The 23,997-nt window shown below is 39.7% G+C and overlaps 1 protein-coding gene across 8 annotated transcripts in view; it reads left to right on the top strand.

The window, feature by feature from the left end:
• The window catches only part of KIF16B (kinesin family member 16B), a 301,238-nt gene that overhangs the window by 239,633 nt on the left and 37,608 nt on the right, over window positions 1–23,997 (top strand). For 6 of the 8 annotated variants that reach the window (XM_041732317.1, XM_041732321.1, XM_041732315.1 and 3 more), the window contains one exon: window positions 18,588–18,671. The exons of 1 other annotated variant lie outside the window; for it this stretch is intronic. In XM_041732317.1, the coding sequence (XP_041588251.1) occupies window positions 18,588–18,671 (84 nt within the window). Of the gene's footprint in view, window positions 1–7,353; window positions 7,794–18,587; window positions 18,672–23,997 lie in introns of those variants that run through there. One more of the 8 variants, XM_041732322.1, reaches the window with a different exon arrangement.

The raw sequence follows: 23,997 nt of genomic DNA, 5'->3' as shown, positions 1-23,997 counted from the left end.
AACAACTGCACGCTGAATACCATTGTGAGCAAGACAGCCACATCCTCTCCTCTCATGAAGCAGAGAGAATGAGCAATAAACAAACAAACAAACAACTGAGTACGTACGATAATTTTAGGTAACATTAAGTGCCAAGGTAATGTGATAATGCGGCGTGAGTACTGAGCAGGCCGGGAGAAGTTTGAATGTTGAAAAGGAGGCAGGCATAAAAACCAGGAGGTGAGCATATCTTCCGTAGCGGGAACAGCAAATGCAAAGGCCCTGGAATGGTACCAAGCCTAGCACGTTCCCATAATAAAAAGACCTCTGGAATGTCAGATGTGAGATGAGGGCAGGGAAATCAGTAGGACTGTACCATGCCGGGCCATGCGTTTGATCCCGAGTGCTGTAGGAAACTACTAGATGATATTAAAGAAGGTCTGAATGTTTGAAACTCAGATAGAATTTCCATTCAATCCGTGTATGACTTCTCATGGAAAACTTTTTCCTGAAGACAGGTTCAGGATTGAAATGACACCCAAGATTGGAAATTGCTTTTCTGTGTTGAGTCCAACCTGGTGACCTATAATTTCTTTCTTCTAAAGGAAAAAAATGTTAAGAACTTACAGGCACTAGTATGCATAGATTTGAATTTTTTTTAATTTTTTATTTATTTATGATAGTCACACAGAGAGGGAGAGAGGCAGAGACACAGGCAGAGGGAAAAGCAGGCTCCATGCACCGGGAGCCCGACGTGGGATTCGATCCTGGGTCTCCAGGATCGCGCCCTGAGCCAAAGGCAGGCGCTAAACTGCTGCGCCACCCAGGGATCCCGTATGCATAGATTTGAAAGAGAGGAGGTGATGTGAATAGTGATTTGCAGTTGTGTGGTAATATCCTAAAACAAACAGTGCCCGTAGAAAGGAAAGTTGTGCTGATTACAAAGTCTGAAGGGATGCCATTGAGCTTTACAATGGCCACACTCTGACTAGTTTCTTCATCACTGACTGATGATGAAGTCAGTCACTCATCAGTCACTGACTGATGAGAGCTGATGGTGCCCTGGGTGTTGTATTATGCTCTTGCCATTCATGACCTCCCATGGTTGGAGCCAGAGACTTGCCTCTTGTCACACAACTGGTCAGCAGAAGCCAGTGTGGAAGCCCAGGTGGTTGGATCCCATTTACTCTTTCTAACCAAACAATACTATAAAGCTAAAAATGGAGGGGAAAAATGTGATCTGTAAAAATACAGCAGCATGTCATTGTAGATCTAGATAAATCTTGTTTCAATGAGAGGACAACAATATTGCTCATTTAACATTTTCAAGATGAAGCTTAAATGTCAAGTTGAATATCAGCTCTATTTCTAACATAAAGTTGACTTTCCTTTTGTACAACCTACTTTCACATAATCTTACTTGCTAAGTGTTTGTGGAACTTGAGGTCAATATTGTTTATTAGGTTTTCAGCAGTTATGATTGCTCGTATTATTGTTCTTATTATTGCCATTTCTGTATATGATGTTAATCTTACTGAAGTAATCAGCCACTTCCAAATAATCTACTTGGCCTGACAACATCCTAGAAATCACTTGACTTGTGAAAGACATAGCTTCTTCAGGAATATCAAAACGATTCATATAAAGAAGGATGCTGAAAATTTCCTCTCACAGATGACTGTTTCATAGCCAAGTGGGAACATGTTTTATTTATCTTACTCCTTCACCAAATTGGGGTCATTATTTCTATACAAGTAGCAAACTACTCTTGATTTCTTTTAAATGATACATACTAAATTTACCAAGTTACACAAGGTTTCACATTTTTAATCAAGCTGAAAAAATATTGAAAAAATACACTTGAATTCAAAATACACAGGATTTCTAACTACTTGCCAAGATAGAGAATCTCTGTTTACTTTAAAACTTTAGGTTATATAGCTTGTAATCTTTTGGAACTCTGAACTATATCCTATTCATTCACACTTCCTTCTGGAAGTTTAGCCCTGTTTTTCCTGGGGTATATGTCTCTAAAGAAGTTTGATGTTGACACTTCCTTTTATGGAGATTTTCTTTTTTCTTTCAGTGATTTTTTTTTTTCAGATAATAAGTTACATGTTTATGGTAAAAGGTTGAAATTATTCAAAGATGGATACATAGAATGTGAATTTCTCTTAATCTAGCCCCTAGAAATAACCAGTTGCAGTGCTCTTAGATCTTGGGTCCAGCTAACCACTCAGACTCACAGAACTCCCATAGGCTGTACTTAGCATTGAGTGATCTAGTGACCTAAGAAGGTATAAGAGAGATAGCACTGCTTCCCAACATACCTAAAGGGACGTACTGGGTTATAAGAGACACCTCACTCAGAAAAGCCTAGAGCTATGGCTTCTCACCAGTGAGCTGTCATTTCCCCAGTCTGCACATGCTTTATCCATTTATCAAACCATTGATCATTTTGCCATGAGCAGTGGTCCTAGTAACAAAGTTGGCATACCACCTTACCAGATTTCCAGAATCCTCTTCACAGACATACAGGTAGTTTCCATGTTCTTGGTGGACTACTCTTCTGTGCACATTCTTTTTTTTTTTTTTTTTTTGAGAGGGAGAGAGCTGAGGAGGGAGGGGCAGAGAAAGCGGGAGAGAGAATCTCAAGCAGGCTCCATGCCCAGCATGAGCCTGACACGGGGCTTGATCTAAGGACCCTGAGATCATGACCTGAGCTGAGATCAAGAGTGGGATGCTTTACTGACTGAGCCACTCAGGCACCGCCTCTGTGCACATTCTTAAAGCTATCAACATGACTTCTGATTCACATGTGCATACTTTCCCTTTGAAGAAATTTGGTAATTGCTTTACCATTCATAAAGACCCCATTTACAAAGAACCAAGATTAGGAAAAGAACATACAGAACTGGGGAGACTGAGAGTCCCAGGGCCTTGCCTCCAGTAGTGACAAAGTTTTAAGGATTCCTTACCCATTCAGCTGTCCTGTCATTTCCCTGTTTACTTAACATTTATTTACTTAGTGATTTACTGTGTACTATATTATCTCCTTAAGGAGAATGATGTCAACTGAAGACCCCTCCGGGATACTTTGTATACATTTGGGTGGTGCACCAATTAAAAGGGGTTGTTGATTATTAGCTATAATGTATATTCCATGCAAAACAAACTCATGAATTGAAAGGACAAGAAGCCACTGGGTCCCATGAAACGCAGGCATGAGGTTTGAGGGCAGGGGCAAAGCAGAAACCAAAGGAAAACTTAGTCCATTGCTTTTGTATAGTGACAAATTTCAGAATAAAAAAGAAAACAAAGTTCTTTGTCCTATATAATAGTAAAGAAGAATAGATTGGCTGCAGGTGATATTGGATCATTCATGAGCCTTGTTGTGCTCATTCTATTTTCAGATTCACTATCTGAGTAGGCTAAGCCCTCAATGGAGGTGCTGCATTATTCAAGGTTTTTAAAATTGTTGTTTTATTTTTATTTTTTTCCTTAATGTTAGCAGTTTCTTCTGGATTCCAAATAGGTTTCCCTTTTTTTCATGAATTAATTTGTCCTCTTGATATACTGACATGTATGGTATAAGATAATAACTCCTTCTGACTTTCTTTCTCTACTTCTCTTCGTTGCCCTTGTATAGAATCTTAATCAAATTAAGCCCTATGTTTTTCAATTCCATATCTGTAAAATGATAATGCCACAGCTAGTTTGTAAAAGATTGTGAAAGCCTCAGATAAAATATGTTATTGAAAGTGGCTATGAAGTAATGTGCAGCATCTGCTAGAGAGCATGTCTTTGAAATTTTATCATGCAAATCATTTCTGTATGAAAAATTTTTTACTATATTAGAATCAGTAGTATAATCCCTTTAAACATCAGTCAAGTTATATGCTAAGAAACAAATGTTCTCCTTTCGCCATGGAAAAGGCAGAATTACTGTTAATGTCTATTGTCCATGAAGTTTACCTGTTTATCCACATCATAGTCTAAGAGTCCATCAAATCAGAATGTAGCTCATCAAGAAGCTGAAGAGAAAGACTATTTTAGCACCATATTCCATCTCAACCATTAGCATGAATAATGAAGACCTAGTGCCCCTGCCCCTTGCTTTCTGTAGCAGTGGTCTAGTGGGCTCCAAACGTATTTAATGAATAGCAGGACATGGGGCTTGAAAATTAAAGGGTCACTGAGAGCTGCTCATTCTAGGACGTTCAGAGATGCCAAATTCTGATCTTTAGAGGACTTTTATTTTAATCCATTTAACAAGTAGCCCTCGCTTCCAAGTGCTAGAGCCTAGTGGGCACCTCACCTCTCAGGAGAACTATCTCACCCTGAGAGCAGTTTAGGCGTTGGAATCCAGCATCGAGGGCCCTTTTATAATCTTCCCCAAGAGTGATTCTGAAGCAGGTTTGTGTTAGTTTGTCTAGAGGCAAGGAGACGAACTATGAACATGGGCTATGTTACATATTAAAATATACCATCCAAATAAATGCTAAGGGAACTTTTAATGATGAGAGCATAAGTCATGTGGAACGTGATGTGTGCTGGTCTGCAGGATAACTGAGTTATCACAGTGAGTCATGAGTCGCGGAGTGTCAGACAGATCAGCCCCCATTGGCCACATCTTCAAGGGGGCTCCCTTCTCCCTACAGAGCTAAGAGAGAAAAATATTTTCACAGCCTTTGAGTAAAACATGAAAGATTGCTGTGTTAGAGCAACTGTTCTGTCTCATGTCTGGCAGTCTCTGAGTGCCCAGTAAATACCAGTGAGACGGGGAAAAAATGATTAGGCAACAGGTGATTTAATTTGTATAGGGACTTTCAGTTTGTACTCCTAGAACCATTTCTCACCTTCTTTATTTTCCAAATAATTTCCCCAAAGCAGCACCAAAAAAAAAAAAAGAAAGAAAGAAAAGAAACTGGCTACTGGCCGTGGATTTGTTTTGGACATCTATTTACCATCCATCACTTAAATGCATTCTCAACAGTTTTATAACCAGCATTCCAAATTTAATATAAAAATTGCAAATCTACTCACCACTCAAATTATAATGCTACCAACCATAGCCACAGGGAGCATCCAGTAAGCCTTAGATAAATTCACCTGCACCAACCAAGCCCTCAGCACCCTTGAATTTTTAAATAGCAAACAGCTATGTAGGCAAAAATAGAACACTGCCTGCCAGCTTCCTGACCCCGTCTGTTATGAGAGATCCTGGTATCTCACTATGTGGTTTGCATCACACCATCCTCTCCACCTGATAGATAAACAATATTTAAATCACTGCTTTCAAGGGTAGGGGGAGCTGGAAGCAAAAGGCATCAGAATTTGCTGGGAAGCTTTTCCTGGATATGTGGACAAGGTGCCAAATGAGGAAATTCTGATGCAGTAAATCCGATGTGGGGCCTGGGATTATGTAGTTAAGGACCAAATTCCCCAAATGATGCTCTCTGGGCCACTGGTTAATATGCTGTCTGTCATTTCTTTTGCATCTAGCTTGGGAGCATTAGTTAATTTTTCATTATTATAGGTCACCAATTCTAAAAGGTAATTTCTAGGGACCAATAATCTTGTCAAAGTTAATGATAGACAAGTTTAAGCCTAGACAGTGAGAGCATGTTGATTGTTTCTTTGACCACCAAAAAGTCTGAAGCAGAGAGCAGCAGGCTTTCTTCTGCAGCCGGCAAAGAGATTCTATGTCGGGGGGCCTTAAAGATTTGGGTACTCCACAGCTTCTCATTTTAGAAATGAGAACTCAGAGGCCCAGACCAAGTTTGTTGAAAGTCATGTCAGGACTTGGGACATAACCAAGGTTCATGTCTCCTGATTTCTAGTCCTTCTTTGTTTTGAGTCTCCCTCTCCATGGCCATGGTCATTCAAGAAGAGGAAGTTTTCGAGTGCCCCAGATGAGACCAAAGAAAAGTATATCTCTTCTCTGCAAAAATCTGTCACATAAGCATGTCCCCACAGATAACTAAACTGGATTTCTTCTGTTGAATGTTAGGACAATGACAGATCCTTCAGTCCCTGAAAGAGGCAAATAACATCATCAGAAAAGATGGAAAATGTGAGCATTTGAGTTAGTCCAACTGAATGAGTAATCTTAAATATGCAGTATTAAATTCACACAGATCTGAAACTGCTTATTTTCAAAAATTGTTGGCGGCACATATGAATGTCCTCAAATCTGTCTTCACTGCTTCATGCCTAAATTAAGATTGACACCGGCTTTGGGAGGAGTGAGATTTTATGTGAAAAAGTTACAATCTTTATACTGAATTTGACCAAGTCAGTGCAGTCATAACTGTGTATTCAGTGGTGGTTTTGTACCTAGCACTTCGGTGACATGGGACAGCAGCTCTGTCAGTGTTATGTCCCCATTGTAATTGCTGGCTACTCCACATGGAGCACCAGCAAACAGTCCTGCCTTGCTCATTCATTCACCAGACGTTTAAGGAGAGTCGTGTATATGCCCAGCTCTGGGCAAGGCACATAGCAGGTGTTTGTAAATGTTGGGGGTATGCTTGTTATCATAAAAGGTGTAAAGGTAGCTCATCTCCCCTTTAATAATCCCCCTAGATTATTCTAAAGAGTTGCTCTTTCATGCCTCTAACAGAACTTGGAAGAGAATTGCTTATTTGTTTGTGAGTATATTTCTCAGTCACAACTGTTCTTATAAAGACCTTGGAAGCTATTAATTTTGAGTAGTCAGAAATGCTCCCACCTAGTCAGCTGTGAGAATTATGGCAGCCCTTTGATGAATTTTCATCATTTGCATTTCTCAAAAGCTGGAGTGGCTAAAATTTACAGCCACAAACCCCCAGGGTGTGAATGTTTCAAATGCTGCCGGTCATCATGTAGGTGTGTCTACTTGTAAGTCAGGTTAAAGCTGATTTGACCAATTAGAGTCTCAGATAGAAGGTCCCCCTCAAGTCTTTAAAAATCGGGTACTACTTATATAGCCAAGTGTCACAGGAGTAAGGAAAAAAATGCCTAGTAAATGAGGAATGAAAACAAAATACGCTTTTATTAGGTAGTAACAGAAGTCAAATGTTTTTCTTTCATTAGTAAAGATTCTATACTTTATTAGCTATTTTCAGTTTTTTTAAAGTGATTTATAGTCTAGTTTTAAGAGTTTGTTATAAAATCATAAAAGATAAGACTTTTTATCACTCGTTTAGATTTTTGTGTGAGGGCTGCCATTATTTATATCCAAAGGTGTTAATGATGCCATTTATCAAAATCTGTGCTGTCTGTTGCCTCCGAGACCACCTGGACTTAATATAGGGTCTGGCTAACCTAAAAAGTGAACTTGGCCAAGAGAAAAAGGTTTATAATAAAAGCAAACTTTTCCATGACATACAGCTTGTCTTCTTGATGGCAGCAGGACTGGCCGACCCATCTTACTATAATCAAATAAACATTGAAGTTGGGATTTGAACGTGATAGCTCTTTGAAGATAATTGGGCTGTGTCAGTTCACTGGGAATCAGAATGAGAAAAATCAACTTGGAGATGAAAATTTCACTCTGAGATCATTAAGATCATTAAGAAATATTACAAAGCAACAGAAAATGCTGACTATGTTGCTGATACACATGCATATAGACACAAAGCATCCTAGCTAGTGTGATGGATGAATGGACTCTCAGTGTTTTCATTTTCCCAAAACTGATAATTCCATAAAATGGATGTTAGTTATAAGCAACTATGAATTGCCTTACCTGCCTCTGTTGATAATTCTTCATGTAGATCTATTGTTTAACCTACAAGTTAAAGGCTGGTTATTCAAACATAAAAAATAAAGTTAATAACTTGGGTTTTTATTTTTTTAATTTTTTTAAAGATTTTATTTATTTATTCATGAGAGACACAGCAAGAGAGAGGCAGATACATAGGCAGAGGAAGAAGCAGGCTCCATTCAGAGAGCCCAATGCAGGACTTGATCCCAGGACCCCAGGATCACAACCTGAGCAGAAGGCAGATGCTTAACCACCCAGATGTCCCAATAATTTGGGTTTTTAGACTCTACAGCCACTGAAGAAGGGAAAGATAAATTTCACTGGAAATCAGTAGGCCACAAAATTACTGACTTTATTTTTCTAATGGCTTTTATTTCAATCTTTTTGTCTTTATTTTTTTTTTTTATTTTATTTATGATAGTCATACAGAGAGAAAGAGAGAGAGGCAGAGACACAGGCAGAGGGAGAAGCAGGCTCCATGCACCGGGAGCCTGATGTGGGATTCGATCCCGGGTCTCCAGGATCGCGCCCTGGGCCAAAGGCAGGCGCCAAACCGCTGCACCACCCAGGGATCCCTCTTTTTGTCTTTAGAATATGTTTTATTTACTGAATTGCAGAACAAGCTTGTCATTATGTTTCTCTTAGGCCAAAGAAATGCTGTTTTATCCTCATTTGTTTGTTTCCCTTGTCTTAGTCTGCATAATCACATTTCATAATTATACAAAGTAGGCCATAGGGCTGTTAAGTTTTCTTCCAGTATTCTCTGGGCCTACCATGTCTTCCCCAAATATCCAATTTATTTGATCTTAGTCATCATTTTTAACTTTAACATACAATTTTCCCATAAAAGTTCAAATGTCTTTGCATCATTTCCCACTCCTGCTGCCAGGAATAATGGCTGTAGCAGGAAGAGGTACCATTTTAAGGGATTTCTCATGAATACTGCATTCCCATTTGTGTCTGTCCTTTTTCTATTCTACAACTTCTTCTAAAGTAACATGCTTCATTATTATAATGGGCCCTATTTTCCTTCCACATACCTTGGGCTTTCTTCAAATAAGATTTTTTTTTTTCTTTTTCTGCAAAGATTTTACAGGAAGTCAGTACATTCCTCAAAGGCAATATAGCAAAGAAAATAGGTAAAACATCTCCATGGTACCTGAAATGCTACTTCTAAGTCCACATACAGAGATTTTAGTCATAAGTACTTGAGTTACAGAATTTCAGAGCTAAAAGGGAACTGAAACATCTTCCTTCAACTCCTTCAGTTTCACAGGTAGTAAAACTAGAAACTGGTTTTTATACATTGCTCAAGAATATACCAGCAGCTCCATGCTGAACTGACTCTTGAAAACTGAGTGCCCCAAATCCCAGGTTATTAAAAGAAAAAGACATATGGTGTTAATTTAACTGTTCCATTAAATCTGTAGAGAGAATAATCACTTTTTATTGTTTCTGTAAAAATGGTGCATGCTCATTTATAAACATTTCACAAAATACAGGAAGAAAGCAACATATTGCCCAAAATCATTCTCTAAATATAATTAATGTTCCTATTTAATGAACATTATCTTAAGTACTTAAGTGAATAGGCATGGATAAAAGGATGGATATGTAGGTTGATAAAAAGAAGTTAAAATGAGAAAAGGAAGAAAGAATGAAATACTTTTATAGGATTAGGTTCATTCTAGATATCCTACCTTTAATTGCTAACATTCAGCTTAATTTTACTTAAATGTGTCAGATGTGAAAGAAAATGAAATAAAACTGAAGATTGCTGAACTTTAAATTCAGTGTTACTCCACCAGTAACACTGAGTTCTCTAAAATGTATATGACTTTAAGAAAAAGGATTATAAACAAACATAAGAATGTTGCTAGTTTTCAAATGTGTTTTCATTTTCAAATTATCAGTTGTCTTTCCCTTTTATGAATGAATGATCGATTAACTTTTGAGAGCCTGTTTGGAGATTCTAGCAGAGGAGCGCAGCTACTCATATGCAGTCTTCCTCTGTTGGGGAAGGTCATCTTCTAGGATTGAAGAGGCAGCTTTGGGGAGGAGACACCCACCTAGCCTGCCAGATCAGCCGAACCAACCGTGGCGATCAAGGGGGCAACAGATGTTGTTGCCAGATCGCCCTCACATCCATCAATTGACTCTTGTACCAAAGACAAATTAGCACACTTTTGTTAGCTGCCATGTCCCAAATTTTAAGTCATTATATATATAATATATAATATATATATATATATATATATTATTTTTTTTTTACATTCTCAAGTTATATCGCATTCACACTCTTTTATACCTAAGGTATACATATGTATGAAGCATGAGGTTCTGTGTTCATGGTCTAGGATGGAGGCTGTGTTTGCTGTTTGCTGTAGCTATGGTAGCCGAGGCGAACATTTCCCCTAGTGCCCTTGTTTGGCTCTCCCCTGCCTTTGGGTTGTCTAGAGACTTCTTAAATAGAGCCTGAGGCCTACAGTTCTTTCACCTGTGATCCCTTGTTCTCCTCTAGGAACCCTCTGGAGGTGGTGGTGAGTGTGATTCATAGGATCAGGTTTCTTCTTTCTGTGAGCCTGCTGTTGGGCATTTCACTTGCCCCAGGTTGGTTAGGCTTTGGTTATCCCAAGGTGTGACTGGATTCCAGTAAAAGAGTTTCCCTTAAGGGCAGGCTTTGTTATGGAGAAACAGGAGCTTTGGCTGTATCTCATAATGGTTACTTTTTCTCTTCTCCTGCCAGAAAGTAGCAGATTTTTCTGCCACCTTACAGTAAGAATCTGGGTGGAGGTAAAACTAATGGAAGTATGAAGACCCCACACATACACGGAGCTTTAACTCAAATACTAGTCTGCACTGAGCCTCCAGCAACTCACCAATAACAGCTGGAAGCGTTCCTGCCTCTCCTGGCTCCAGCCACAGTCTTCTGTGCCCAGTAGGCTATGATTCTTTGTCTCTGCCTGCCTATCTCTCCAGTTTGGGGACACTAGTTTGCCCGTAACCTCAATTCTCTGATGGATCTAAGAAGAGTTGTTGAGCCTTTCAACACCTGGTCTATTCAGCCTTTTTCTTCTTGTGAGGGCAAGGATGATGGCTTCCAAGCTTTCTAACATGTCAGATCAGAAACCAGAAGATCTACTCGAAGAGTTTAGATTTATGGCCTATCATTAACAACTGACATTAATATAGTACCTGTATCACGAGTGAACCAATACTAATATTGATATATCATTATTAATTAACATCTATATTTTTGAGATTTCCTTAGTTTTTACCTAACGTTCCATCCAGGATATCACACTGTGTTTAGTTACTGTGTATCCTTAGGCTCTTCTTGGGTGATAGTTTTATATACTGACCTTGTTTTTGATGACCTTGACAGTATTGAATGCTGGTCAGGTGTTTAACAGTAGGTTCCCAATTGGGATTTGTGTACTGCTTTTCTCATGATTAGATTAGAGTTGTGGGTTTGTGGGGGGAAACCACAGAGGTAAAGTGCCATTGTGATTACATCCTATGAAGGGAACAAACAGTGTCAGTAGGGATGATTCCTATTGATACTGATCCTGATCACCTGGCTGAGGTTTCTCGAGGTTTCTCCCCTGGAAAGTTTTGGGGCTTCCCCCTCTCTACCCTTACTCTTTATGGAAATGTATGGTCCACTTTCTTGAGGATGAAGCATCCACAAGTTATTTGGTATTCTGGTGCATGGAAGGCTTGTCTGTTCTCTCCTTTATTTTTTTTTTTTTATGTATTTATTTCTTTATTCAGTTGTTTGCTTATCCAGTCATATTTTGGTTATAAGCCAGTACTTTTTTTTTTTTTTAATTTTGTTTTCCAGATGGTTCTGTCTTTGGCCTTTGGGAGCTCTTTAAGTGAATGCTTGTGTTCTTCCATAACATTCCATCATGGTGGTCTTATTCTTGGGTTATTCCTTTCAGGCACTGCAAGATGCTTCAGGCTCAGCTTACATATCCCCTGTCCCAATCCTAGAATCAGCTATTTCTTCATGAGCTGGCTCACTCTTCGACCCCTTTTCCCCTTGTAGTCTCTTCTTTCAACCTGTATACTTACTTCTTTGGGCTCTTCTTTTGAGATGATTTCTGTGGTTCCTCTAAGACCATGGGTAACTTCTTGTCTGAGTGCTTCCTGGCTGGCTGTGGCCAGTTTTTCATGTGGTGTACGTTCTTTGTCTGCCTTTGCTTAATATTTTACTCATCCTCTTCTCATTTCACTTACTTAGTCATAATTCCAGTTTGGGTTCTTTCTGATTATTTCTCATCCTTTTTTTTTTTTTTTTTTAGGATTTTTATTTCTTTATTTTAAGATTTTTATTTCCTCTCTCTTTATATATATATATATAGTAATATATGTATATAAAGAGAGAGAGAAGGAGAGAGAGATATCCAGGGGAGGGGCAGAGGAGAGGGAGAGGTAGAATCTGAAGCAGACTCTGTGCTGAGCAAGGAGCCCGACATGGGGCTCAATCCCACAACCCGGAGATCATGACCTGAGCCCAAATCAAGAGTTGGGTGCTCAACCTGAGTAAGCCACCCAGGTGCTCCTAATTATTTGTCCTTTTCTGAATAAAAAAGATTTTATTGGGCAGCCCTGGTGGCGCAGCGGTTTGGCGCCGCCTGCAGCCTGGGGTGTGATCCTGGAGGCCCGGGATCGAGTCCCACGTCGGGCTCCCTGCATGGAGCCTGCTTCTCCCTCTCCCTCTGCCTGTGTCTCTACCTCTCTCTCTCTCTGTGTGTGTGTCTATGAATAAATAAATAAAATCTTTAAAAAAAAAGATTTTATTTATTTGAGAAAGAGAAACAAGTGGGGAGGGGGGAGTGGGGACAAAGGGAAAGGGAGAAGCTGACTCCATGCTGAGAAGGGAGCCCAATGCCAGGTTCCATCCCAGGACTCTAGGATCATGACCTCAGCCACTCAGGCTCCCCTTATTTCTCATCTTTAAGTTAAGTGGACTAATTGTTGAGGGAAACACCAGTGTATCACTGGAGGACAAGGAGGGGACAAATATTGGGGATGATGAAGGCAGCAACCTACTACTTGCCTAAACTGCTGCCTGAAATATTTCTGAATTTCTTTCCACCAGTTTTTTCTTTCCCTTTGAGATACATGTTCTCATATTTTCTGGTGTTTAGGAGGGCTGTGGGGTCATTGTAGAGTCAAATGCTGGCCCTTAAACCTTTCTTCCCTCTAACGCTGTGAGCTTTTCCATGTTCTTTCCCCCACAGCTCCTACCCACCTTCCTTTTTGCTGCAGGTGTCCCCTTCCCCCACTTTTCCTTGTTCCTAGATATAGTCTCTTTAATCACAGTGTAATGGAATACCTCAGAGTTTGGATGTTTGCATTGGTGGGATCGCTCATGGTGCCAGTAGTCTATAGGTGAAGCAAGGGAGGCCTATGGCAGCCCCACAGTGCTTTCCCTGAGTCCACCTGGCCTGCACTGGGGGCTGTGGCAGTTTATTGGTTTGGAGACAAAGTATTCCCTTTTCATCTCTTTTGTTCTTTCTGGTACTTTTGAAGGAGATGAGCCCCACCGTCTTTAACCAGAACTGTTTTCTTTCATTGTATGGGTTGTAGAAAGATTATTTTTGTTAGAATCATACTTTTCACCATGAGACACTCTCTCTGTGAAAGTTAAAAGGGCAAAATGAGGGTACTTGTTCTTTACAAAAATGAAATCTTATAGAAAGAAAATTATTTCTCCCTTGTTACTGAATCCCAATATATTGGCAATTTGTATATGAATCAGAACTATTTACCTGAGTCCTTCTAGAATTTAGTTATTGTAAGGAACGTAGGACTTAAGCAACTGTGATTTTGAGAAATGTAGGACACTGTATTTCCTTTGTCATAGGTTACAAAGGAAATCAAAGAGGAGTCTCTCCTCCACCTACAGATTGCCATTCACTGTTCCTGACAGTGTTTCTCATGGAAATCAAACCTAGACCATCTGCTAGATTAAAAAATGAGACTATAAAAATGAAAATTTGTCAATATAAAGAACCTGAGAAGAAATGAAAATACCCAGATAATATAATTTATCTTATTTAAAAATTTTAAAAATATCTTATTTAAAATAATTATTTATCTTATTTAAAAACCATGCAGGCAAACAAAATATGCTGATGTATTTCAGACATGAGTGGAAAAGTCAGGGACAGCTTGGAATCACCCCCATTTTAATCCTTTCTTGTATTCTTAATTTGTTGGAAATAATACTTTTCACAGAGCAACACTTTCAGCAAAATGGAGGAGTTTCTCTTTTTTTTGTTTCTTTGTTTGCTTCTTTTGGCTCTCCAAGTACTTTATCTATCCTGACCAGTGGTGCTGTTGCCCTTGGTAAATTATCCTTTTTAAAAAATATTCGAACCATTTAAGTAATTCACAGTCCAGAAATGAAATCTACAGAGGATTGCTTTTGCTGTCTGTTTTAAAATAAATGAGGCAGTAGTCACTTTGTACTTGGAGAGAGAGTAAGTTGAGCCTCTTCTCTATTCCAGGTTCCTAAACTCTTCTAGGGATTTTTATAACATTACTGTTTTAAGAAAAAAAGCATTGACTGCTGCCCTGCTTGTCGGAGGCAACAGCATGGCAGGCTCCTCTCCCAAAAGCTCAGATTGGCTCAGAAGTGTCTCTTCCTGGACTTTTAGGGAAAGGCTGCAGTGGTGGCTCCCTGGGGATTTGGGAGCATGAGCAACCCTGAACAGCTGTTGCCTGGCCCTTCCCACTCTAAACCATAATTTGTGCTGTACCCTCCCCCTTTGTCCCCTCTCTTCCTTTTGAGACCCACATTGTCAAATGCTGCCACCTCCTCCAGGAAGTCTCTGATTGCTGCTCTAGAGTCAAACAGACTGTGAATTCTGTCCCAGGCCCACACTTGATGAAAAATGGTCACTGCACTTCAGTTTCCTAATGTATATAAGATGTAGGTTCCTTATCTTTATAAAGTTTAAGTTTCTAGGCTCCATCCCAGAGAGTCTCCTTTGGCAGGTCTGGGGCAGGAATCAACTTTACAAGTTCAGCCCTCTGGAGGAGTCCAAAACCAAGAACCTGGGGGGTGCACTCTGGGAAAAGTGAACTGAGAGTTTCCTGGGATTGTTTCCCAGCTTGGCTTGTCCCCACTGCATGATCTTGGATTGATCAACTTTCTGCAATTCAATTTTATTCTGACCTATTGGGATGGAAATCCCTTCCTCACAGGTTGCCATGAGGATGAGAACTCATGTAGTGAAGGCCCCTTGAGAAATGGGAACCTTTATGCTACACTGCCATTTACCAGGTGTCAGGGGTTGTGCTAAGTGGTTTATGGCATTATCTCACTGTATTATTGCAGCAACCCCGTGACACAGATACCAATACTTTCCTCATTTCATACATGAGGAATCTGGCTCCTCCTCATCTTTGTTTTGGGCAGGATTGTTTGTTTCCAGAAGCAAGTTACCCTTTCCTTGCTTAGCCCTGGCAATAGACACTGTCAGACCTGGCCAGGGTAGGGCTGTGGAATTGAACACCTGGGCAGGAATGCAGTCCAGTTGTCAACAGGAATTTAATGAGGTTGATGAGGTATGCAGTCTGAGTGCCTCTCAGATTGCCCGGTTTCCCTCAGCCTATGTTGAGTCCTAGTTCCTCACCCACCCACTCGTCAAGACTACCTTAAAAGCAAATAATATTCATATTCTACAGCTAAAAGATGATTGTTTCCTGTTTCACAGTGAGGAAGCAGGCCCAGGTAAGGGGAAGGACAGGTACGTGCCTAGGATCCCAAAGACCATGCCACAGCCGGGCAAGAATCATAGCCCTGCCTGCCTACCTAGGTCTCCATTTCTCTGTATCACTGGCCTGGGACACCCAGCGGAGAGTAGGAAGAGCAAAGTGTGATTGGCAACCTCCCTTCTGAGTCTGGAACTGTGTTTCCTTGTCTCAAAAGTTTAAATGGTTGAATATGATAGTCCTCTGATTATATGTCTGAAAGTTGTTAACAGGTGCCCTTTTCTTCCTAAAAATCTGATCAACAGTATGACCCATAATTTATACCTGCTTATTTCGCGGGGTAGATATTAACAGCAGAAAATGTTATCCTTCACCTAGAGTATTCCTATTGACGACAGGGATATTTAAATGCTCACTCCCCACCTGGTTCAGCTGCCTAAAGTCCTCTTAGTGAGCCATTTCTGATTGAGCATGCAAGTGTGACTATAAATTTCCCCTGACAGAAACCACATCACTTCATCAGCCATATAAGAAAATGACAAAACCAACTGTGAAAGCATGCCTGCCAAGGTTCTGGCATCACCACATTGGGGAGGTGGGAGACACACTTGTACAAGATAAAATCAGGGCTGGATGAAGTTCAAAAGACGAGCTCTGTTGTACCTGTCTCCTCTAAACTGCAACATACAAGAAGTGTGCTTGTGCCAGTGAGGCCAGAGTTCCAGAAAACTTTTTGCTCCTTGAAATCACATCACCAATGCAGAGATGGAGAGAGAGCCCAGGACCAAATGGCGTGATGCTTTCTTAGTAATGAGCATATCTCTAGCAAATAAGAACACTAGCTAAGGTCCATTTGTTGTTATTCCATTAAATCTTCACAGAAACCTGGTGAAGTTTAGTATCATTGTCTGCCTTCTTTTCAGCAGAGAATATTTAGGCTGAGAGAAACCTGACTGGTCAGCTAGATAGCAGTAAGGCCAAGATTCAGACTTGGTCTGTCTTAAATCAGTGTCCATTGTCTTTAACTTTACCTTGAACTGACTCTAAAGCTCCCAGTGTCAGCAACAGAATTAGAACCTGTTAAGAGAAGGAGGAGAGGTGCCACACCTCATCCACCCCAAGTTTTCTCAGCTTTGGTACAGAAGAATGCTAGAGTGTGAAGGCAGTAAACATTTGTCCAACTGCAGTTAACTTTAAAAAAGGACCATAAAGTCATCAAAGATACCTTAAAGAGTAAAAAGGGAGAATTACTTTTGATAAGAAAAAGATACCTAAAAAAAAAAATGACCAAAAGAGTTGAACAGACAATTCCCAAAAATGACTGCCCTGAGCATGTGAAGGGATGCTCCAACATCATTCCTCATTAGAAAAATGCAAACTTGAACCACAGTAGAAATTACTGCATACCCACCAGAATTGCGAAGATGCAATACCACAGCACCAGATGTGGGTGAGAATCTGAAGCAATTGGATCTTTCAGTCACTGCTGGTGGGAGTGTCAGGTAGTTAAACCACTTTGGAAAACCATCTGATAATATCAAATATAGCTGAATACTTTCATACCCTGTAGCCCAGCATTTTTATTCCTAAGACTCTGACCAGCAGAAATTCCTGCATATGCTCATTGGAATGCCTTTAGAGAATAATGTTCATAACAGCACAATTCCGAATGGCCAAAAACTAGAAACCAAAAGCCCCATAACAAGAGACAGTTGAAAAAATAAATGGTGGAATGTTCATATAATGGAATAGTATACAGCCACAAGAAAGATCAAGCTATTGCTACACACAGCAACGTGAATGGATCTCACAAACATGAGGTAGCGTGGTGAAGGCAGATACAAAGGAATTCATGCTGCATGATACTATTTACAGAAAGTTCAAAAATAGGCAATGCTGAGTAGCACTTGTTGGAAACCTTTGTAGAAGGCAAGAGGGCATGACTGGTAGTGCTTGGTGGCTTCCTGGGTGCTGGGCATGTTCTCTTTCTTGATCTGGCTGGTGGTTACAGTGTTGAGGTGCTGAAAATTCATCACGTTGTTCACTTACGATATGTGCACTTTATGTCTATTCTTATACTATAGTATTAAGTTTTTAAAGCCCTGTGTGTATATATCTGTATGTATGTATATATATATATACACACACACACATAGAGAGAAAGATGCTACTTCTTAATTTTTGATTCCTTTGGTAATAAAATTTAAATCAAATAAGAGATTTACATATGTATAAAATAAGGCTTTTGTGGCATATTGTATGACTTGTATTGTGGAAGAAATGTTAATTTTTTCTTGGTAATTTTTTCTTGGCTTCTCAAATTGTCTGAACCTGACAAGGTGAGGAAGGCAGGAAGTAGTGAATTTCATCAACATCAGCAATTATTGCTGCTTAGCATTCATTCAACCAGAGCAGCACTGGCTGGGCAGGTTCCCACCAGATTATAGAGTTCTTTCTTGCCTCCTAGTCTATAATAAAACTTATCTTTTTATTACGATTTTAATACCTCCAAGAAGAGAAGCACAAAGAAAATAACTATGAAATCCCAAGACCTGGCTAAAAACAAATTCTGAACCTTTATTCTCTACGAAACAAGGTGAAAAGATTCAAGGAGAGGTTCTCTTTTCACACAGGAATTCTTCATTTGTAACAGTAGCTATAAAAAAGGCAATATAGAATGTTTAAAGAGCCTGAACAATGGTCTCAGAACTATTTTACAAAATGCTCGGGTAGTGTGCAAGTTAAGTTTTCAAATTCTTAGCACAAAATAATTGAATTCTAATATAAGAAGGGGACTAAAAGAAGAAACTTGTGTTTTAACAAATAAAACTTGTGAAGTGTCATCTGACAAAGAGTGTAATATGTTGTCTGAGATGAAATATTGAGTCTCAGACCTGCTCTTCCTTTGAGTTCCCATCCCTCCTTCTCATTTGACTGTTGTGGAATCTTGCCCTGTCTGTTCAAGGTCACACAGTCAGTTGGTGACAAAGCAAGGGAGGACCTACCATCTTTAAACTTCCAACTTCTTCCCTTCACCCCATGATAGAGACTCCAAATAATAGATTAATAAAAACCCAAGGATCAAAAGTGTAATATTAATATATCTCTTATAAAATATGTATTTCAGCTTGCTACCCTTGAGTTCCCTCCAAAGAAACTATTTGGAAACAAGGATGAACGTGTGATTGCTGAGAGGCGAAGTCACTTAGAGGTAATAGAACTAAGCTTTTCTTTCTCTAGGTAGAAATTTGGCCATCTGATTGACCAGTGAGAACTGTTCTGTCATGAACACCATGGGTCTTGTTAGGGGTGTGAAAGTGCTGCTTCATTAACACCAGAGGTGGCAGTGGTATAGATGATAATAACAGTATCTGTTTATTTGAAATGTAAGTCCTCATCTTCCCCATCCTGTTCTGTCTAACAGAACATTTTTCTGGCTTTGAAGGAGATAACATTTATTCTAAGGGTTAGGAAGCAGTCTGTGGGGGAGAACTAACTATTCACAGAGACAGATGGTCTGTAATACAGAATGAGGTACAAAAGCTTGCTACAAAAAAACCTTGAATTAATTAACTGAAGATATATAGTACTGCATTATTGTTACTTTTTTGAGAGAATTGGAAGCAAAAAGACACATACCTATTTTAGTCATGGTTAGATTTTGTTTGACTTATTTTAATCTTCTAAGCCAGTTACATATAGAACTTTGGTTCAACACAACTGTTGTTTTTCGGATTGCCTCACTGCCAGTATGCATTGTTGACTGCTTTATATGGTTTGTATTTCTTTTCAAGATAGACTTGCTTATTTGGTTGGAATCTGATGCTAATGAGGTTGAGTCTGTGTGCTAAGGCACATGGTCATGGGTGCCCTGGGTTGTATCTCTTGCCACCGAGGTGGGTAGGATAAAATTACTAACAACTGGCTGCAGTCTCATGTCAGCAAGCTTTCATGGGCCCTCTCAAAGTCCTCTTTGCTCCTTCTTTAAAAGGAATAATACCAATAATAATAATAATAATAATACCTATTGCAAGTGAACTCAGATAAGAATAGGCCCAAGAGAGCCCTTTCTGAATCATGAAGTACTACATGAAAATTAGGAGTTATTCTTATTCTTAGTGACAGCCAGTTTGAAGTGGCTGCCCATGGGGTCCACCTAATGCCAAGGAACCAAGGATTAGGGAAACATCCAGAGGGTGGAGGGTCCAGTGAGAGCAAAAGAGGGGGAGAAGTGGAAAACAGAGAGAAATTAAAAATTAGGAGATTGTGGTCCACGAGGGGCAGTTTAGAGTTTTGAGATCCTCATATAGAACTGCTCTGAAGAAAGAAGAGTTTCATGGGGTAGCCATCCTTACTGGCATTTGAGTTCTACTGTGAGAGCTAGGTGTTTGAAGATGTCCTAGATCTACAAAGTCTGAGCCTTGAATGAGTCATGGCAGGTTTCTAAAAATCATTCTATGAGTTTGCATGACCCTGATACCCAATTGAAGAATTTGCCTTCAACTGAAGAATTTGCCTTCTTCAAGGGAAAGATTATCATGGTGAGCCTGCTCAATTAAGGTCTCTGAGAGGTTTGATTGTATCATACAAAAAATGTAAAAATAAGAATAGAACTGGTAATGGTTTTCTTTACCTGCCCTTTACCTACCTCAGCTACCTAGACTTATCTTTAATTGAAACGTGGAGGACGATAGTATATAAAAATAAGTTTATAAACCAATAGGAAATACACTGTTGTCATCCCTAGCTTCGCAGGGCTCCATGTAAATTCACAGGGCACCCAGCTTTGCCACAACAGATTGGGCATCCTGTGTACTGTGCATTTGTGAGCTCTGTCCTTGGTGACTCTTCTCTTTCCATTCCAGCTTTCAGGGTCAGAGCCCAGCACAGGATCCTCTTTCATTCCTGGTATTTAGGTGGACCCATGTTTGTTCTTTCAGTCTCTCTTCCCTAATAATTTAGCCCGACTAAACCCAGCAACTGTTGAACAGAGTTCTGTGTTAACGTCTCTGCTTATACAAGGACCCCTTCCATTGCCCATGACTGTTATCTACATGTGGCGATAGCCTTTATTCTTTTTTTATTAATTTTATTTATTTATTAATGAGAGATACAGAGAGAGAGAGAGAGAGCAGCAGAGACACGGGCAGAGGGAGAAGCAGGCTCCATGCAGGGAGCCTCACGTGGGACTCGATCCGGGGTCTCCAGGATCAGGCCCTGGGCTGAAGGCGGCACTAAACCGCTGAGCCACCTGGGCTGGCGGCGATAGCCTTTAAAGAATGGATCCCACACCTTGTGGAAATAAGCCCTTAGTTTTAAATTAAATGTATTTCTCCTAACATTGACGGTTAAATCTTAGAATATCACGTCCTTTTCAAGAGTGAGTGTGATTCAATTTCACTTTAATGGAAAAATTAATCTGAGATTCTTGAGTTAATTTCCCATGACTATTGTGACTATTTTTCAAATAAATTTATTTTTTATTGGTGTTCAATTTGTCAACATACAGAATAACACCCAGTGCTCATCCCGTCAAGTGCCCACCTCAGTGCCCGCCACCCAGTCACCCCCACCCCCCCTTCCACCACCCCAGTTCGTTTCCCAGAGTTAGGAGTCTTTCATGTTCTGTCTCCATTTCTGATATTTCCCACTTATTTTTTCTCCTTTCCCCTTTATTCCCTTTCACTATTTTTTATATTTCCCAAATGAATGAAGAATGTTTGTCCTTCTCCGATTAACTTATTTCACTCAGCATAATACCCACCATTTGCTTCGATGTGGATGGAACTGGAGGATATTATGCTGGGTGACTATTTTTTTTTTCATCTGACATCAGAAGTCACCATTTGATTTAGTGTATTTTCATGTGAAGATTAACATAATTACTGTCCCTGAGTTTCCTGTTCAATTTAATTCAGTATACATATTATATAGAATATAAAGAGAAATAAGACATTTATGTCCAAGAGCGTATATTTTAAATTCCTATATGAAACTTTACCTAGAGATAAAACTAAGTACATAAACGTATACAGAAAAATGGATTTTAGTAGACCACATTTGAGCTAGTACACACTGGTATACATAACGTTTGCTCAAAAGGAATTGTCTGACAATTTTTTAAATCCAGAAATGCAACTTTATAAACCTTCTTACCCTGAGTAGGCTGTATAAAGCAGTGTATTAAGCAGACATTCAGTGGGTTTTGACTCTGCCTTTCTATTAAAATATTTCCATGATTTGGGCCTTGTGTTTATTTACTTCTATCAACAGAAAATATAAAATATTTTCATATTAAAGATATAGAAACTATGTTTATCACCACATTATATATCCTGTTACAATAATTATTTGTAAAATGAGGGGTAGTAATAAGAATTTCTAAATGTCCTGGGATGTTTTGGAAAAGAGGTATATTAGCAATGTGTATGGTGGTGGTAGTGGTATGAATGTGGGAGCCTGGGAGTTGTAGCATTGCTTATACTGCACCATACAAGGCGGAAGCGAGTAAGAAGATGATGATGGTGAATGGAGGGGTAGAAATATAGTGTCCAGTGATATCTCTCACTGATAAACTTTGTATGTGCTCCACCCACACAAAGTTGCAGGGCCAGCATCTCATGCTCGAGAAAGCCGCCCAGCACTTTGGCTCACAAAGAGCCATAGAATCTTTGAGGGTTTGTAAGCTGGAAGGCTCTCCCTCTGGCTTCCCTTATGGCCCTGAAGGAACCAGAGCAGTGTAGGTATGCATGTCATGGGCAGACCCTCCCCTTAGGCAGTCAGAGGATTCTGATAGCAACACGTGTGACATGCTTCCCAGGCTCATACATCCCTTCTTGTAACTTGGACAGCAGCCCAGGAGACATACGTTGGCAGATACAATAGTGGAGGTGACAGGAAACGAATACATCAATCTCTGCCTGATGAATTATTTTTAGCAGAAAGGTTCTTTTTACTGTATTTGAAGCCAGATACCATTAATATTAGGTCAAAACATAAGAAACTGCCATTGTTGTAGGTCAGAATGGTGCAAAATTGACAGCATCACATGCTTCCACATAATACTACTGCTATTTCCCATTTCTTAGGTGCTTAATAAGTACCAGGCATGAGTGAAATGCTTGTATAACATGTCATCTACTCCTCCCAGTTAGCTTGTGAAGTGAGCTCTTTTTAACGACACCCCAGTTCCTCACCTGTTCCTCCCTTTTCCCATGCTGCCAACTTCTAACCGCAATAGTGACTCTGTGCTTGTCTGTTTAGTTTTGTGTATAAATGGAATGTTGTGGAGATGACCCTTCTTTGCGCCACCTGGTTCCCCTCCCCTTTTCCCCTGGTCTTGGCACTCATGGAAACAGGACCAGTAAGGGACCTTCAATTAAAAAAAAAACAACAACACACACAACAATAAAAAGGCTCACTAAAAAAAAAAAAAAAAAAAAAAAAAAAAAAAGGTCTTTTTTTTTTTTTTTTTTTTTAACTTGTTGAGAACATTTATTGCTGCCAGTCAAGATGAGTGAAGTGTGCAAGCCCTTTGTAACACGGAGCCCAGGGCCTTTGCTCCTGGATTGTCACCTGAGGCTGCGGGCGGCCACTGCCCCTTCCTCTGGGACCTCGGGGTGGCAGCCCGGCCCCCAGGGACTAGCTTGGCTGCACTGTCTGAAGCCGCTTCAGTTTTGTTTTTTGCCTTCGAGCAGTTCTCAGTTTTTTAGTTTTTAAGAAACTGTCCTCTAATTGGTATAGGAAGTCCTCAATTCGTCCAACCTTTTGGATTGTATTCCACACACGTTCTTTATCGTTTCTTCTTCCTTCAAGGGTGTCCATGGCATCTGCCATTAGTGACTGCAGCAATTCTGCCTCCTGCCTCTATTATCTCCGTTGTATAGACAAAGAAATCAAGTCCTGAGGAGGAGGATAAAGAAGGTCTTACACCTAGTCACTGAAAAAGCCTCAGCTCATACTGGAGCATCTTTCAGAGCAAGCCGCTCTCTTAAGAATCAGCACGCTCTAAGTTTAGAACAGAATTGGGTCTTCCCATAAAAAAATGTCTATTCCTTTAAGGAAACATCTTCCAGCATTATATCCCAATGTTAATAACTAAGATCCACTGCTTGGTTATATATTATTAAATATCTTTTTTTTTTCATTCAGCAATTATTGAGCACCTACTCTGTGCCAAGCAGTATTCTACAGCTGAAAAATTTCTGGAACAACAGTGTTCCTCATCTCTTTTTACGTCATCTTTTAGTTGGCCTTGGCGATAGGAATGGTCTTTCATTATAACCTTGTCTTTTTTCATTTAAGAAAAAATGCTTATCATTAATTGTTGATTTTTAAATATTCACTTCATGGCTCATCAAAGGTTCTGAATCTCAATTGGTTATGGCTTGTGTGTTTTTAAAGCATATCTTTAGCCTGATGTCACATTATTCTTATGCAGATTTATTTCCTATTTGAATTACCAGAGTATAAACTCAGAATATCTTTAAAGAGATTTTTGTGACTTTAAATAGTATATGCAGGTATTATATATAAAA

Source organism: Vulpes lagopus, chromosome 18 (genome assembly GCF_018345385.1).
Source record: "Vulpes lagopus strain Blue_001 chromosome 18, ASM1834538v1, whole genome shotgun sequence".
NCBI classification, from domain to species: Eukaryota; Metazoa; Chordata; class Mammalia; order Carnivora; family Canidae; genus Vulpes; species Vulpes lagopus.
The sequence above is the reverse complement of the archived record's forward strand: the minus strand, read 5'-3'. Positions and strand labels throughout refer to the sequence as shown.